The sequence below is a fragment of the Eublepharis macularius genome, chromosome 3 (assembly GCF_028583425.1).
Source record: "Eublepharis macularius isolate TG4126 chromosome 3, MPM_Emac_v1.0, whole genome shotgun sequence".
NCBI lineage: Eukaryota > Metazoa > Chordata > Lepidosauria > Squamata > Eublepharidae > Eublepharis > Eublepharis macularius.
The window spans coordinates 39,731,395-39,749,038 of NC_072792.1; the positions used below are offsets into that span (position 1 = coordinate 39,731,395).

The following is a 17,644-nucleotide window of genomic DNA, read 5'->3' on the forward strand; positions in this document are numbered from 1 at the left end:
GTGTGTGTGTTTGTGTGTGTGTGTGTGTGTGTGTGTAAATACATACAATCTGGCTCCAGTTCACTCCTCCCTTTTTTTCAGAGAGTCTAGGAAAGGGTAGATTGTGGTATGTTTTACAGATTTCCCTTGAAGACTCCAACTTTACCATGAAAGTTTGGTATGCACGTTCATGACAGCAGCCTGTATTTCAGGTTTAAAGACCAACATTACCTGTGGTCCCCCCACCCCATTTCAAAGTAGGCGGTGGAATTCAGAATCAGTTGCAATGTAAAATCTCATGCAAGGCCTCTTGAATATTTAAATTTTAATTAAATGGATCCTAATGCCTACGGTAGTTGTATATTTGATGAACTCTTACAAAGTTTTATAACGTTTAAATTCTGTTTTAGGTGTGATTTGCCTTTAACACCCAGAATGGAGAAAAAGATGCGTCAAAATACTGTGCCTACATTTCTTCTTAATTTTTAAATTCTGAATACAGAACTATTTCTGTCTTTGCTTTGTTTCTGTTTCTAAATATTTTGCTATCTTTCAGAGTTTGACTTATTTCTACCCAAGACTGTAACAAATACTTCAAAAGAACTTGCTGTTAAGCGTCATCTTGACTGCATCTATTTATTTTACTACTGTTTGTCTTGGACTACTGCTGTGGAAAAAGGAAACAGCTATGTTACAGATGCCTGATTTTTTTTTAAAAGTGTGTGTGTGCATATATATTATTAAATAGTATGTATTTGATAAAATAAAAATGATTTTTCTAATTATTAAAATGCCAGCTCTTTCCTGAATAATTTTTGTCATTGAAAATATAGATTAACTAAGCTTCTTTAAACTTTGCCAAGCTTAGGTCTTTTAGATTCTATCTCTAGAACATGTGCCACTCAAAATTGATTCTGAATTGTGGGCAGAGACTTTCTCCAGCTATTGCTCGGAACTTGCTGTTAAAAAAACAATAACTGTGTGTTTGACAGTTGCTCATGTGAATAAGTCTAAGAATGAATCGGGAAATGAAACCTAAGCCTGGTTAAATAATTCTCAAGATTTTCTGGTTCACGTGTAGTGATACTGAACTCTTCAGTCATAGGCTTTAATTTGTGCGTGGTGCTGACCTGATGCTGTGTAGGGACGCTGGCTGCATCCCTTCATTCAATTCACTCTAATTATCACCAACTTCCTGGGGAGCTTGCTTAGATGGAACAGGCCGTGAATGTTTGTTGTTAAGTACTAAGATATTAGGCTACCCTGGTTACATTTAACAAAGTAGTTTTAGGTTCTGAATTTACATATAGATTATCAGTGTAGTACACTTGGATTTGTTATCTCTTTGCATTTATTTGTGCAAATACAAACCGCAGCTGAGTATAAAACGAAATTTTAACATTGGTAGGTTCACGTATACACTGTCTGTTCATTATATGCTACAAAAATAAAGAGACAGAAAGAGGAGTTTATTTTCATTATAGGATTATATCTGCATTTATTTACACCTAAATACTATTTTAGAAGTGGTTGTAATGCAGGAATCATTTTTATTATGGTATGTTGGGATTTATTTTCTGAAGAGGAGGAGGTGGCGCTGATCAACATTTGCTGGGCGCGTATGTGTTTAAAACGTAGACATTTTGTCTTTTCAGGTCCATGTGAAAATGGCGGACGAAGCAGTCTGTGTTGGCCCAGCTCCCACTAGTAAAAGCTACCTCAACATGGATGCTATCATGGAAGCCATTAAAAAAACCCGGGCCCAAGCTGTGAGTCTGAATGAGTCTCTCCTCTGCAGCTGTTTCATATATAGAAAGCAGAGAAGCTAGAGTTTGTATTTAAAGATAAAAAAAAAAGCGAAGAGGGGGGAAATGATTGAATATGCTATTCCAGTTTAGTTCATGTCACATGAGTTAAATGTGGCCGAAATCGCTACTGGAAATCAAAGGCTTTTGTAGCATCTGGCAGTGCCGGTCGCTGATCCTGCAGGTGGCTGCTGGATTCAGCTTTCACACCAGGGAGCAGCTTCAGTTCATTTCCAAATTTGCTGGGGGAAAAAAATCCCAATTAGTTTAGAGCACTAACCCTTTCTATGCCATAGCCTCTTTTTCTAGAGGTCTTTTATAATCTAGAGATATTTGTTTTTGTGTTTGCTTTTACATCTAGTTTTTGTTTTTAATTAATGTGTGTTTATGCACACAATGAATACTTACATAAAGGTAAATGGTACACCCAGTAATTATTTTTCAATGTTTCGTGTTGCTGGCAAAATATACCTCAGTTTAGATAAATTGTTTTCCTCCTCTTCTCAGATTAGATCAGAGATTTGTGGTTTTAAAATAATTGATTACTGTTTAAAAGAAAATGATGAAAAGAATGCTTTTTGGGGGTGGGGGGTGGGGGGCTGCATCAGTGAATGCAAATGCGGTGTTCAGAACTGCTGAATGCAAAATCATCTTTAAATAAAATTCGATGGATGGGAGTTGATCAACACCAGCAATTACCCTGGAGTATCTCAATTAGCATTATCATTTCTTTTGAAATAAATGTTTCAGTGTGGTGCATTTAGAGGGGGGAAGGGAGAGAAAAGGAGGAGAAAAATGGTAAACAACATTAATTAACTAACAGACACTGCAGATGTTTACATTGTTAGTTTAAAAGACTTGAGATAAAAATAGTTCAGGCTTTCATCTTTAGTTTGCCATGTATAGTTCTTTAGAGTTCCCATGAGATTACAAATGATGAAACTGACCCCCTTCCACATTACTGTATTGTATAATTATATACTATGTTATCTGTAGAATGGAATTAAATATTGGATGCATTATTTTTTGTTGGGCTTATGAGTTCTTTTCCCCTGGACCAGTGATTATATTCTTTTCCATATAAATTGGGGTCTGTACATTAGCTACGGCAGTACTACTAGCTGTGTTGACATACTCTGTGTCAGGCGAACATTTCAGTGTTAAGCATGAATGGTTAGGAAAAGAAGAATTGAAAAAGGGTGGAATGTAGCTTACTGCAAGAGAAATATGACATGGAAAAGCTTCTGAAATGTTTTGTTCGATGTTAATAGAAGAGAAACCAAAAGCGGGGAGAAAAGAAATGAAACAGCCTTCTTTTTCTCGAATATTCTCCTTAATTGGGCTGGTTTATATGAGTTGAGTTAGTTCCAGAGAGAGCATGCTCAGCACCACATATGTGGGCAGTATCAACATACCAGAGATCTGTGGTCTTAGAAGCACCTGACATTGGCAAGCTCATGTGCCAGCAACCTGGCTTATTTATGACTTAGAGCATGTGGAGCCCTGCAATACTAAAGCTGTTTTTGTTTGAAATTCAATTTTTAAAAAACCTTCATGTTTAAACCAGGACTGGAGATGAAGAAGAGCTGAAGTAGTATATGTTGTGTTTAGTGCAGTAGCTGCATGCTCTTTAGTCATGCAGAACTCTTCATAAGGCAATGGAAAGATAACTCAAAACTTGCAACTCCAGCAGAAATTGACCCAGTCAAATATGATCCTTTATCTGTGACAGTCAGATGAACTAGGAAGAGAGTGACTCAGGTTGATATACTTGCTTATTATAAGTACAAGCAAATATGTTGCCTTCATATTTAATTACCTGATAGGATATTGTGTGAATCCTATTTGCAGATGTTTGAAGTCTCTGCCTTTTGTTTTTAAAGGTCCACCCAGGATATGGATTTCTTTCAGAAAATAAAGAATTTTCAAGGCGTCTGGTAAGTTTTGTTTTGTTTTTAAAATTCTTTTCTCCTGAGGAGAGTGTGATTTGGTGTATTGTAGTATGTTGCCTACAAAGCTTCAACAATTAACCAGTCTTATTTATTTAAGCTTTAAATACACATTAAAATTCCTTTTCCCAGTTAATTAGTAGTAATAACAAAAAGAACAGGAACACAAGAATTTATTAAGGTCCTTGAAGGCCCTGTTGCAGTGTAGGCCGCTGACTTGTTTTCCGTTTGCCAAGCTCGATGAAGAAAAGCTTAAAATAGACTTTTCTTTCCAATGTGTATAAATGTATAACCAAAACTGTGTTGGATATTTGGTGAAGTTCTGTGATACTTTCTATAACAGTAAGGGTTGGAAATGATATAGAGCAATTAAAAAGAATCAGTATGTCTTTTAAATATTTCACTGTAGAAGTAATTTTGCCCTTGAATGTACTGTATGTTTCTGTAAGACAAATTTATTTTTTTATAAAAGAAACCATGAAACATGCCCTTATAGTAGTGAATGGGTTTTAGAAGTGGAAATTTATCTTCCACTGTGAATAGGAAGTTATTGCTTCCTTCAGGATCTTCCTAAAGACACTTTTGGGATTTTAGTTTTTATTTTGTCTTATATTACAATAAAATGTATTTGTGTTGACTGTGACTTGTCATCTGAGGTGCAGATTTGATTGAAAGGCAGTCTATAAATATTGAGTAAATTTTGTTTTGTATACATTCATTTAACTTTAATGAATTGCTTTAAAGCCATGCATTCATTAGCTTTTAAAATCAATTAACAATCCTTTTAAGAAGGTATGTCTGAATAGTTAAAGCTCAGCATTGTTATAGCATATTTGGTATTAATCTATAGTTGATTTTAGCAATAAATTTATAATGGCTATGATATGAAAATAGTCTTGTTGGTGTCTACCATTATGTTATAGCCAACATACAGAGGGTATAAAGTGAGCCGCAGTTGTGGCCACCCTTTCCCCCCCTTAGGCTCTAGTGCTCTGAAAAACTGCTCCCAAACTCGAGAGACTCTCTGGGGCAGAATTCACTGATTGCTATAGTTGGAAAGGAAAATTGGGAAGCTTTCACACCATAAGATGAAGTGTTTTCTATGTACATCTAAAGTTACCTGGATCCTGGCTGTGAGTGGTACAGCATGGAAAGTGCTCAAACTTTAAAATAGTAAAGAGCAGAAGTTTTATACTTTTTCATTCAGTTTTTCAAGACGTAGTAAATGTACAGAAGTAATAGCATCACAAAAAGACGATATAAAATCAAGACGTTGAGAGAAATGGTTACATAATTTACAAACATGGTCCATTTGATAGGAACGGAATTTCCAAAGACTCTTCATTGGGGATGTATTTTGGAATCATAATTTTAATCAGCAAGAAAAACAGATGTGAATGGCAAAAGTTGGAGCTTAATTTATATCATTGGCTTTAGTCTGAACCCAGTTTCAGGAAATATTAATGAATCAGTTCCCATGACAATTAAAAACATACTTGTTTAAAACTAAGTAACTGTACTGCCTATGTGAATAATCCGAATGCTATTTGATAATTATATATAAACGCTTATAAATTGTTCTAATAATAAACCTGCTGTATCATATTTAAAATGGTTGCCTCCGAGGCTAAATATTTTTTCATTTTTTTTCTCTTTTATGTTGACCAGCAGGCTTTAATTCAGTATGTTTGTCAGAAGGTCATTCATTTTTGTGGAATGTGAAGAACCAAACATGTTTGTATTCAGATTTCATTTTAATCCAGTATTATAAAAGAGTTATGCAATATTGTAGGCATTACATAATGTAATAGACATTTTACAAAAAAAGGAGAATTTCCTTTTAATCCACTCTGGTTCCTTCATAAGTTCTTACAAAGTAAATTGGATTTGACCAGTCCCACAGTATTCTGATTTTCCATATAATTTCAGTGTCTGATGCCATTTCAGAAATTTTCTTCCAGGCACTGATTTCCAGTTGTATCATTAAGGTACTTGCAACTAATTTAGCCTGGCCCTTTCCCCTCTATTTCTGAAGTGGCTGGATGCCAATCAGTAAGGTACCAAAGCAGGACCAGCTATAACCATGAGGGACATTTCTGTATCCCAGAGATGCAGGAAAATACCCTTGAAAAAGGCCTGCATGCTGCCATAGAAGTCCCAGGTGAGTATTAAGATGAGGATTCATCTGTGAAGAAACAATTTTATCGAAAGGCTGTAAAATATATTAAAGCAATATTTTACTGACCATTTCGTAAAACCTAGCTTGTGCTTCATAGTTCAGCGTAATTACATGTATGCATTAACAAGTTATTTCCCTCCCTCAGACTTTACAGAATATTGGTGGTGAGTGTTTTGGCCTAAGACACAGACCCCCAAAACCTCTCTTTTGATTCTCTTTCCTTTTGGTCCCCTTTAGTACCCATTTTCATCATTCTAAGCCTTATTTCTGTTCCTTAATTCCAGTGTTTCTTACCTCATACATGGCTTCTGACCTGGGTGGGCTCTAGCATTTCCTTCCTTGTGTGCCCTGCTTCCCTTACAACTCTTGCCTTCTAGCCTAGCATTTCTCTGAGGTGCTTCATTTCTCTCATTGCCTTCGTTAATTCCAACTCTAGCTTGGTCATGGTCTCCCTCATCTCATTATCATCATCCAGTCATCACCTTCCCATATGCCCCAATTCAGCAGTGGATTCCCCCACCCCCCACTCATTTCCCCCTACTGTGTTCCTCTTTATTAATTAGCTTGGTGATGGGGGAACGGAAGGGGCAGAATCCAGCCCTCCTGTCAGTCAGCAAAGTGGACTTCTTAAGCTCTGTTATTCTCATTTTGTGATCTTGTGCCAGACCTCTGGAGTATTGACTTTGCAAGCATAAACCTTTGAAAAGTATCAAAACTAAGTCACTTGATAGTGCTTTTAGCGCATACAACTTTTGGAACGCTTTGGCCACTTTCTTGTTAGTGACAGTATTGCAGTGGCAAGGAGACTTGCAAAACGGGGAAGACACTCTTAGCGGAGAGATGTTCTGTGACTCCCATCCCTTGTGCAAAGGTGACTCCAAAGGCACGCATGTTTCCAGAGCAGTCTGTGTCCAAAGCCAAGTGTCATCAAATAAGTATACGTGTATCTTAGGAGCTTTTTGTAAAATTCAAAATGCTATTTAAATTTTATACTCCTCTAGTATCTGGAGGGTTTTGTAGTCCAGGGCGTGGGATTAATGTGGTTTTGTGTATTATTGTGTTGTATATTTTGTTTGGGTTTTATTGGATTTTTATTACATTTTGTTGATTTTAACTGATATAATTGATTATTGATATGAACCGCTTTGAGTTTTTAACTGAAGAGAGGCGGTATAAAAATCAAGTAAATAGTTTGTACTCTTTGCTTTATTGCATACTAGAAGAGATCTTCTGTTAGTTGCTGTGTTTGCATACTCACATTTGCAAGTAGATTTATTTTAGAGGACATTAAAGAGAACATACTACCTGTGTGTGAGGAAAGAGAGTTTAGACTGGTTTACAGATACATAATATGCAAAACAAAACAGCTTATAAGTAAGCATTTTGATGTATGTGGGATGCTTGTTTAGTTGGAAGAATTTTTATCCATGATATTATGTTGTTCCTCCAGGAGTATGGTGGTTGAGGCAAGTGCCCTCCCCCCTTCAAATTGGCCTCCCCCCTTCAAGTTGGCCTCCCAGGATCCCCCCCTGGTCTGCCGAACATCAAACAGCTTGCTACCCACCCCCAAGGGAGTTCTTGTATATAGAGGGATTGTGCAGTAAGAATGCTGCAGTGTTTTACTGAAATGTTTTAATTGTTACGCTGCCTATTTTATATCTATTTCTGTAATCCACTCTGAGCCTGGTTCTCTGAGAGAGTAGAATACAAATGTAATAATAAATAAAATAAATAAATAACATGTCCAGAATATTCTTTGATCTGTCCACCTAGTGGGATTGAGGGAAAAAAAGAAAGTGGGTCAATAACAAGCTAATGTTCATGTCTGTCATGTTAATCTTGATATCAGCCCAACACAGGGGCTTGTTGGTCCGTATTTTGTAATACAAATAAGCAGTTCTCATTAAGACACATGAAGCTGCCTTATCATCTACTCCGACTGGCAGGGGCTCTGGTCTCAGGCAGAGGTCTTTCATATTCCTTTCTGTCCTTTTTAACTGAAGATTCCTTGGACCGAACCTGGGACCTTTTGCATGCAAAGCAGGTGCTTTAACACTGAGCCATGGTCCCATCTCTGACATATTAGTCCATCTGTTATTTATATCCCTTCCCTTATTGTTAGGTGTGCTTAAGTGTGTTGATACAAAAACTACCCCAAATAGCTTAGTATATAAGTTAAAAAAGCAAACTTAAATGATATATTTGGTAACAGATGCTGATTCCTGTAGCATAATTATTAGAGGCACTATTTTCTTGGGGCTTATATGTGGAGTTCAAATACAATTAACAGGTATAAAAGAGTGTCAATTTATTGGAATTCAGTTGTTTGGCTTCTCCTATGTAATCTGGCCTGTAGGCCCTTTGTTTAGTGTACTAGATGCTGGAGGTGTGTGCCTGCTTGCCTTTGTCAGCAAAGTTTTAATGTCACCTTCAAGTTGTTTGTTAATGAAGCTGGAAACCTTTATTATATAGTATTCAGATAAACCAAACAAGAGTCTAATTTTTGTAGGTACGCAGTCCTTTTAAAATGATACTGAGCCTTTTCTCTTTCTTGCTGAAGTTGGTGGGAATAATTGTTGTGTTCAATTTGGTTCTAGCAGTAGCTTGTCAATCTAATGAATTGTATAGTCTTTATTTAAATTATTAATTAATTTATTAATTAAAATAAGTCTTGGGCTGCTTCTCTTTAAGGAAAGGAGGAATGTAGCTGGATACTTTCATCTTTAATAGAAGGTACACTTTATTCGCAAGCAAATAATTTTCCTACTGGGCTGTTCCAGAACTGGCATTACTTGGCAGATTCACTAAATATAAAACAATGAAACAAAAGCATTTGTTCATGTTGTTGTTAAGCTATTATGTTGCTGTTTGGCTGCCAAACTTGGCAATTTCACAATCATTATTCTACTCTGGGCTCAATTCCTAGCAATCTGGTGGGTTGGGGGGGGGTTGGATTATGGGATCAATGACAATATTGTTGGCTGAATTTATTGTAATGCGTACAGAATTAGTTTTATTCTTGGATATTCATTTTTATCTTAAAGTACATATTCTAACAAACAATATATGTTAATATTTTTCATTTCTATCCAAATTGTGAAAAAATCACAGCTTTCAAAAACTTACTTTTTGGTCTTAAGTGTTAGGTCCAGTTCACACCAGATGAACTTCCTTTGCACATGCAGTTTCCATAGAGAAAATTACGTGAATTCCTCCATGGAAACTTTTTATATGTTTCCTACATACAAATTCAGGTTTGTTTGTGAAGTGTCTGTCATTGAAATATAATGTGAGAAACTTGTGAAGGCACAAACCGGCATGTCAGTCTTTAAATAATTTTTATAGTCAGTATTATTCCCCATGATGGGTAAGATATTTCTTTATTGCTTTATAATAAATGTAAATTTTGTGCTCCTTTTTTTCTTCTGTAACCATGAACAATTTCTGATTTTTATGAACCTTTCAGTCTCGCAACAGCATGTTGTTTTCTTGATTATTAAATGATTCACAGAAAAACACAACGTGAAAATAGTTGCCACTAAACATATTAATTTTCAGTAATTTTCATGCATTGATAGAATAAAATGCAGTTATGGAAGTGCTTCAGGGCTGAAAGCATGAACACTGTTAATTTAAAAAAAAGCAAACAATCCTACCAAACCAAAATGAAACCTGAAGATACATGGCATTTGTGCATCCTTTCAGAAGTATTCTGCTCAGAAGTCTCTGTAGTTAACTTTTCTCCACACTTCATTAAGATAGTTATTGCTTTAAAAAACAAACAAGCAGAAATGTGGCTTTAATTGCTATAGTGCAGAGATCCCCAACCTTTTTGACCCTCTGGGCACCCTTGAAATTCTAACACTGGATGGTGGGCACAACCACAAAATGGCTGCCACAAGAGGCGGAGCCAACCACAAGATCCCAGGGAGTGAGGTCATGCATAACTTTAGTATTAACTCTTCAGTGTTTCATGTAGAAACTCTGTTTAACAGGAAGCCTTTTTAAATGAGCATATTATTTAATAATATTTTATTGAGCACACGCAGCTAATCTTCAGTCATACAGTGAAGATCCTTGTGCTGTGGTGACAGTTGTTGCTGAAGCATTTCTAAATAATAGGCAATCTTGGGATGCAATATGGAGCTCTGTCTCTTATGTCAAGAATAAAATGTTTCTGAACCTCAAGATGTGATGGCCTCTGGATGAGGACAATAAAATAATACTTAGCATTAGATAGCGCGTTAGTCTTCAAATGCTTCCTATCTTGTCATTTTGCCAGCAGTCCAGATAGGTAGGCTAGTATTATGGTTTGTATATTACGGGGATGGGGAGTGGATTGAAGATGAGAGAGTATGGTTTGCCAAAGGCCATGCAATGAGTTCTTGTTCTTCTAAGTGATTTCTTGGATCACAGCTCATTTTCAGTCACTATGCCACACCAGTTAGAAATATGAAACTTAAAAAACAAACAAACCTGAATAGTATTTGGGATATGCTGTCATTCGGGCTACATTCCAGTTGAATGGATAAATGTTTAGGATATGAAGCAATTATGGACAGATTAGTTTTTGCAGCCTACAATGGGAGATTATTAACAATCCCTGGCGATAGGAGAAAGTGCAGTTGAGCTTCTAAGGCTTTTAAATAACTCCCATGTTAGATTTTGGCTTTACAAAGAGAAAATTTTCAAAAGTGAAGTGATCTCAAAGTCAAAACAATAACCGACTAAGCAGAGTCCAGTGTCTTTGGATATTGTGGGTGTTTAATAAGAGGAGGCCAAGTAGAATACAAATCAAGATGGTGCAGAATCCAGAAGATACTATTGTGTGGAAGCCATAAAGGATATTATTGGGAGTCTAAGGATGCTGCCATTTCTTCCTTCTTGTAAACTCCCAAGGCATGTGTCTGTCTGCCATTGGGAGACCAGAAAGCTGCTATGGATGGACAGTAGGTATAACCCAGCATAGCAGGTCTCGCGTTCTTAAATAGAAGCTTTCTTAGTAGCCACATAAAACTTAATTATGTGTTTTTACAAGAATGGTGTAGTTGGATCTGAACCTCCACTTCAGTCAACACCCAACAATTTTCTTATGCTTCTCAGGTTAACCTTGAGTTGATAGTTTAAAAAGCCACTGTGTAGCACTTCTATTATAAGTTCTTTGATATAATGCTGAATTGTGGCTTTCAGTACACACAGGGTTAAGTGAAAAGGTTATAGTAATCTAGTGAACATTTTCCCTTTTTAATGTGCTCATTAGCAGTGGCAAGTCCAGGTTTTAGCCCATGTCAGTAATTTACATTTCATTGCTAAGTGACTGCTCCTGTTCAAGGGCTCTTTCTAAGGCTGTTGAACATACTTGTATTGGGAATAAACAGAGTAGAAGAATTGAAAGCCAAGTACCCTGCCAGGCTTTTCAGCCAGTTCTGAAGTTTCCAGTAGATCACTGATTAGCAATGCATGGAGCAGTATGAAAATAAAAAGATGAGGCCTATAAAAATTATCACAGGTAGTCTATCCTATTTTAAGTCTCCTTTTGTTGCTTCCTTTACCACCACCATCCCTATATTCATCTCTCCTGCCAGGTTTTCTTAATATGAAACTACACCATATTAGAGATGAAGCAAGAGAACATTATACTGAGTACCAGGCTCCTTAGTCTCTTTCCCCCATCTGAACTATTAAGCAAAGTCTGATTGTTATGAGGGTGGAGGAAACAAAGGATTTGATAGCCTTGCTGCTCTCTGGGATCAAGTTATAAAACATACAGTTCATATAAATTCTTGCTCTGGGACTCATTTCCCCTCCACTTCCTGACTGGTACCAGCTTGTTGTCATGTCCTTAATCTGAAGAAACACACACCATGTGAAAGAAGAATAGCATGAGTTTAGAGAAATGTAAGGGCAGCATGACACAGAAATGATGATCAAAGCATGCCAGTTGCTGATCTGCCGATGTTGTTATTAGGGGTGTGTGATTTGGTATTCCTGAACCAAATATATACCCTATTTGGTATTATTCAGGTGTATGTGGATATATCCAGCTTATTTGGGTGTATTTGGATGAACTGGTATATATTTAATATATAATATATTCAATATTTAATAATTAATAATTAATAATATATGTAATTTTTAATATGGATATATTTGGGGATATCCTGGAATCTCATTGTAAAGGTTGCAGTTTCCCAGGCAACAGGAGGAGCAGGGAGGGAGGTAGCATTACTGTGTGACATTACTGTATGTATGTGTGCGTGTGCGTGTGTGCTTGCTTACCACGTGCCATTGCCAGGTCAGGCTGCTGCCTTGGTATTACTGTCTTGCTAGGTTGGATGGGCTTGCATTGGCCTTGGGTTCTGCCAGGCATCTTTGAATGCCACTGGTTCTGCTGGGCTTGTAAGAGTGTCCCTTGCTTCAGTTTGGTTCTGCTAGGATTCTCTAGTTTGACATTGGGTTTTTTGGTTCTGTTTTCATTGTGAGCCTTTTGGTCATTGGTTGATGTTGTGTGTTTGTCTAAGGCTTCCTGTAACCTAGAAGAAAGCCTTGGATTTCCTCCCCATAGGAAACATTGGAAAGTGGCTGGGGGCAGCTTGTTCAAGGGGCTATAAAATTAAACCATTTAGTTAAGTCAGAAGTTGGGGGTGGAGGTCTCTAGTTGACAGCTGGACTAGAGTCCCTGCAATTTTGGTGTAGTATGCTTAAATGGCCCCTCCAGCCCCCTGGAAATATTTCCCCATAGGAAATAATGGAGTCAAATATTTATGGAATTCTGAATAAAATCCGAATACATTACTGGTATTTTTGGACCTGAATATTCAGAATACCTGAATATATATGGCATTCTGAATACCTGAATCCAAATAATACCATTTTTTTTAGTGCATACCTCTTATTGCTATTTGTGGCAAACATCTGCATGTTTTCATCCAGTAAAAAATGCTGCCATTCTGAGTAAAACAGAGAATTCCCTATGGTTTAGGACTGGGTCAATCAGCATGCAAAAAACCCAAACAAATTTGGGACTGATTTCTTCATATGGATGTCTGTATTGGAAGCCAAAATGGCCAGGATTCGGCTGCTGCCATTTTGGCCATTTTTGACCTGTTCCAGCCCGGATTGGGGCCGAAATGGCCGGGATCGTGTCGGGGGGATGCTTCCCCCACCGGGCACCGACCCGATCAGGGTTGTTTTGGCCCCGATTGTGGCTGTTTTGGCCCCAATAGACGCCTAAACGGCCCAAAACCTTTAAAAGTCAGGTGAGCGGGGCCACCTGACTTGGGGGAACTACCGGACTGGTGCGTTCCCCCTTGAAATGAGCCCTGCTCTTCAGGAACACTTTGTTTCTACTTGTAAGTGCTCCCCAGGGTTGAATCTTTAGCTTGTTGAGATTCAGAAAGAAAATAACTATATATGAAGAATGGCATTATACTCAGATGCACAGGAAACTATTGCTTTTAAAATTCTTGTATCACTGACGATTGTGGGGTGGCATCATCAGATTCCTATGTATTAATTTGTAGTGTCTTTTTATTCTCATCAGAGGAGCTCCTCAGGCTGTGACTGCACAGGAGAGATGGAGAGTACTTTTTAAATTTAGAATCAGATCACGCCATGAAGGATCCACCCTGCAAATACTGTGAACATATTGCTACACAGAAGGGGAACTGAGAAGATATAAGACTATTTCATACTAGCTAGTCATTAGGAGGTGCTACACTTGCTACACTTAAAGGAGGTTATTCAGAAAGTCAGGGCCCTGAGTATGTGACTGGATTCATGGGCATTGTAGGTTGTGTATTTAAGTTTGTCTTATTGGTGCTGCTTTGATCGATTCCTTAGGGCCAAACTAGATGGTACTACTGTGTCCTCAAGTTCACCACGTCAGTGTGGAACCATTTTACATCCTGTACTTTTTACCTTGCCAAATGCCACAGGTGCCAGATCCTGCAGTGCAGGGAGATGAGCGGCTCTTGTCTTTTCCCCTTGCACCCCAAACCAAGCCAGAATAAAACAAAAATGTATTTGCCAGATTTATTGCTCAAATTGCTTAGGGTGGATGTGAGACGCCTCTATTTTATTCTTGCAGAAAGATTGTATGCAAGTTTCGGCTGAGGCAGAGTGACTTACCCAAATTCTGCCAGTGAGAATTGAATAGCGTGTTAAGGGGACATTTATTGCTACCTATTCATATTCTTCCTTCCTGATAAAATTTGGTAAAACAAATTTGAGTCATCCTTAAGCTTACTTTTTCTCCAATCCTTGCAAACAACAACTGATTAGTTGCTTCAGGAATGGGTCCGTTTCTTTTATGAAATATTGTTGGGGAGATGGGAGTGGGAGATTGGATTATTGGAAATCACATGCTCAAAGAAACATGTAGCTCGTTATAAGAACATAATGGGCTTAGACTGGAGTAACTCTGTTTGGGATTGCACTGATAGTCTAACATCTTGTCTCACACGGTTGCCAGTCAGTTACTCTGGAGAGGACAGAGAGGCCGAGATCTTCCCTGGATGTTGCCTCTTGGCACTGGTATTCAGAGGTTTACAGCCTCTGAATGTGGAGGTTCCCATAACTCAACATGTCTAAACTCCTTATAAAACTGTCCATGCCCGTGGCCATCACTAGTTCCTCTAGCACTGAAGTCCACATTTAAGTCACTCATTCTGTAAATAAGTATTTCCTTTTGTCTGTCCTACAATCTCTTGCCCATCAGCTTCACTGGATACTCTTGAGTTCTAATATTTTGGAAGAAGGAGAAAAAGTTGTTTTTGTCCAGTCTCTCTCCTCCATGCCTGTTATATGCTAATAGCTCAGTGGCCGTGACCTGAGAATACTTAAATCTGGAGAATGGAGCCATGAATGGACAAGATACATCTTCCTACACACCTGAAAAATACCACTGGTTTGCAGAAAAATCAGAAATCTTAAAAAAAAATACATTGGGGTTTAAAAAGAGACCTCAGAATGATAAAAGGCAAACCTGTATCTTTAACCAGATACCTTCAGTGACTGTTACTAGTCAACCATAATAGTTCAGCACCAGTATTCCAGGTTGCTTTCTGTCAATAAAAGGCAGGGGGAGGGGACAGGGCCCCTTCCAGCGCTTTTTGGACCTATGAGGGAGGACTCATTGGGGCCAGGCCCAGAAACAACCACTGGCTGTCTAGATACCAGTAATGGCAAGGAGAATGATGTAAGCCGCTTTGTGTCACTGTTGCCCCCCCCCCATTTTCAAATGCCTTTATTGACTTTCTTAAAAAGTTCATAATACAGAGATTGCAATAGATAATTCAGTTTACAAGAATATCAATGCAATATAATAATTGAACATAACCGTGCTAGAAGAAACTAACATGGGAGATAGACTACGTTACAAAAACATCAGAAGTGTTTAGCTTACCAGTCGTATGTAAGATCCCAACATATTTTAGAAGTAGGTGAGCAGCAGTGATTCTGATGAATTTGGTAAGGAACACCCAACTATTTCATGAATTTTTTTTATAATTTCCTCCCAGAACTTACTTTTGGGCAAGCCCACCAACAGTGAGCATACGTGCCAGGGTTTCTACAATTCTTCCAGCGTAAGGGAGATCTGGATTTATCTGCATAGTGTAATTTTTGGGGAGTGAGGTACCAGTTTGTCAAAATTTTGAATGCTTGCAATCGAATAGGAAAGGCCTTCCTTGAAAATCATTTCCAGGTGTGATTCCAATGTTCTGTCAGATCTATGGAACACATATTCTGCCAGGTCTTTTGATATTTAGGAACCTTAACTGCATCTTCTTTAAGCAGGATTTTGTAAATAATTGACTGCAAACCTCTCATGGCACCTTTGTTTATATTGAGTATGTTTTCAAAGTCTGTTTTGGGTCTCTATTCTGGAAGCAGCTGGGAAAGATGCTGGCTTCCAGATAGTTCAATGCGCTGCCTTTCTCAACCCAGATTGTAAAAGGGATCCTTACTCACAGTTTTAGCCAGTGAACGAGGCATGGTTCACACATATTCAAGATACATCTTTATTGGTCCAGATTTGTTGTAGACAAGCGGTAAATTCGTTATAACTGTCGCATCCTTGCTTGAGGAGAAGCATCCCAACAAAGGGAGGAAGAGGACCATCAAGTTTTAACACCTTCACAGGAAGCCTACAATAAACTTCTATATTGGAGGGGGGACTACAATTCCCATGAGTACCAATTGTTAAAGGGACAGTACATAGTTCTGACTACACAGATACTGAGGCTTTCTAAGCTGTGGTTACAGTACACTCCCCGCCTGGGATCCTATGGATTCCACCCCAACATGCAAGCTAGTGGAGTATCCTAACAAGTCTAAGCATATATGTCATGCTACACTATTCTCATAACTAGGCAATAAAGGCTAAATATAGCATATAAGCAACAAATGGCATGCAAAGCTTGAGCTTCAGTCTTCAAGATCAGTCTTCCGAACAAGCAGGATCACTTCAGTGACTGGTCTGGTGAAAATCTTCGGGCCGTCGTGTCTGGCTACACGAACATCAATCTTGCGGACCAACCCGTCCGCGCTGGGTAGAGTTCCTAGGAGCATCCTTGTCTTTCAGGAGGATGACATCACCTTCTCGTAGGTTGGGCTCAGACTTCTCTCACTTGCGGCGGCATTGCAGAGTTGGGAGGTACTCTTGTTTCCATCGCTTCCAAAAGGTGTTAGCAAGGAGTTGAACTTGCCTCCGTTGCTGCTTGAACATATACTTAGAGCTGAAGTCTCCCTGAGGTGCAGGCCAGGTGCCTGTCTTCTGTGTCAGCAAGGTGGCTGGTGTTAAGATGGTAGGGTTCTCAGGATCAGAGGATACTGGAACTAAAGGTCTGGCATTGATGATAGCGGACACCTCTGCCAGGAGGGTAGCCAAGGTCTCATGAGTGAGAGAAGGTTTCCCTGCTAGCATAGAGTCTAATATTCTGTGCGCAAAGCCAATCATGCGTTCCCACACTCCTCCCATATGAGAGGCATGGGGAGGATTGAAGATCCATTTACAATTCTGGTCACTCAGGTAGCTGCTGAGGGTTGGATCAAGATCTGTGCTTCCATTGATTCCCAGCTCCTTGCAGGCGCCAACGAAGTTCGTGCCATGGTCAGACCTCAGTAGCTTGACAGGTCCCCGTATGGCAAGGAATCTTCTGAGGGCATTTATGAAGCTGGTGAGGATTTAGCTGCATGAAATAATATAGTTATTAAATCCCTTCTAACAGAAGGAATATTTAGATTTTCCCAATTATCAAAAAAAAGATTTCTGGCTTTAGAGGAATCTTATATGAAGTTATAAGATCTACTTTGTTGCCAAGTAGGCCCCCTCTCCTGCTTTAAGGCCTGCCATGAACTGTGTTAAAGTTTCCTGCATTGCTGTTTTACTGCTGCACCAAAGACTGCTCTGCACGTGTGTGTTCTGGTACACGTGTCAGTTTCCTGCCTGCGTGTTAATTACCTTGCTGCTGCAATAGACTGTGTAGTTCCCTGGCTCCATGTTTGGATAACTGCACAAAGGACTCTTTTCCTGGGCAACCCTGCCCTGACCTGTATCTGGACTTCCCAGTGTGTGTTTGGACTTTATTACAAGTGTGCCCCGTGCCTGCACTGCCATCTGCCACGGACCGTGCCTGTTCCCTGCTTTGGACTGTGTTTTACGTGCTGTTCCCCCTGCCTCCATGGAAGCCTGCCTCATATGGGCCCAAGCCGCTGCTAGCAGTCGGGCG

At 38.8% G+C, this 17,644-nt stretch overlaps 1 protein-coding gene across 1 annotated transcript in view; it reads left to right on the forward strand.

Moving 5' to 3' along the window:
- Window positions 1–17,644, forward strand: part of PCCA (propionyl-CoA carboxylase subunit alpha) — a 324,266-nt gene that overhangs the window by 44,190 nt on the left and 262,432 nt on the right. The window contains exons 5-6 of the mRNA XM_054973482.1: window positions 1,635–1,748; window positions 3,668–3,721. Of these exons, the coding sequence (XP_054829457.1) occupies window positions 1,635–1,748; window positions 3,668–3,721 (168 nt within the window). The remainder of the gene's footprint in view (window positions 1–1,634; window positions 1,749–3,667; window positions 3,722–17,644) is intronic.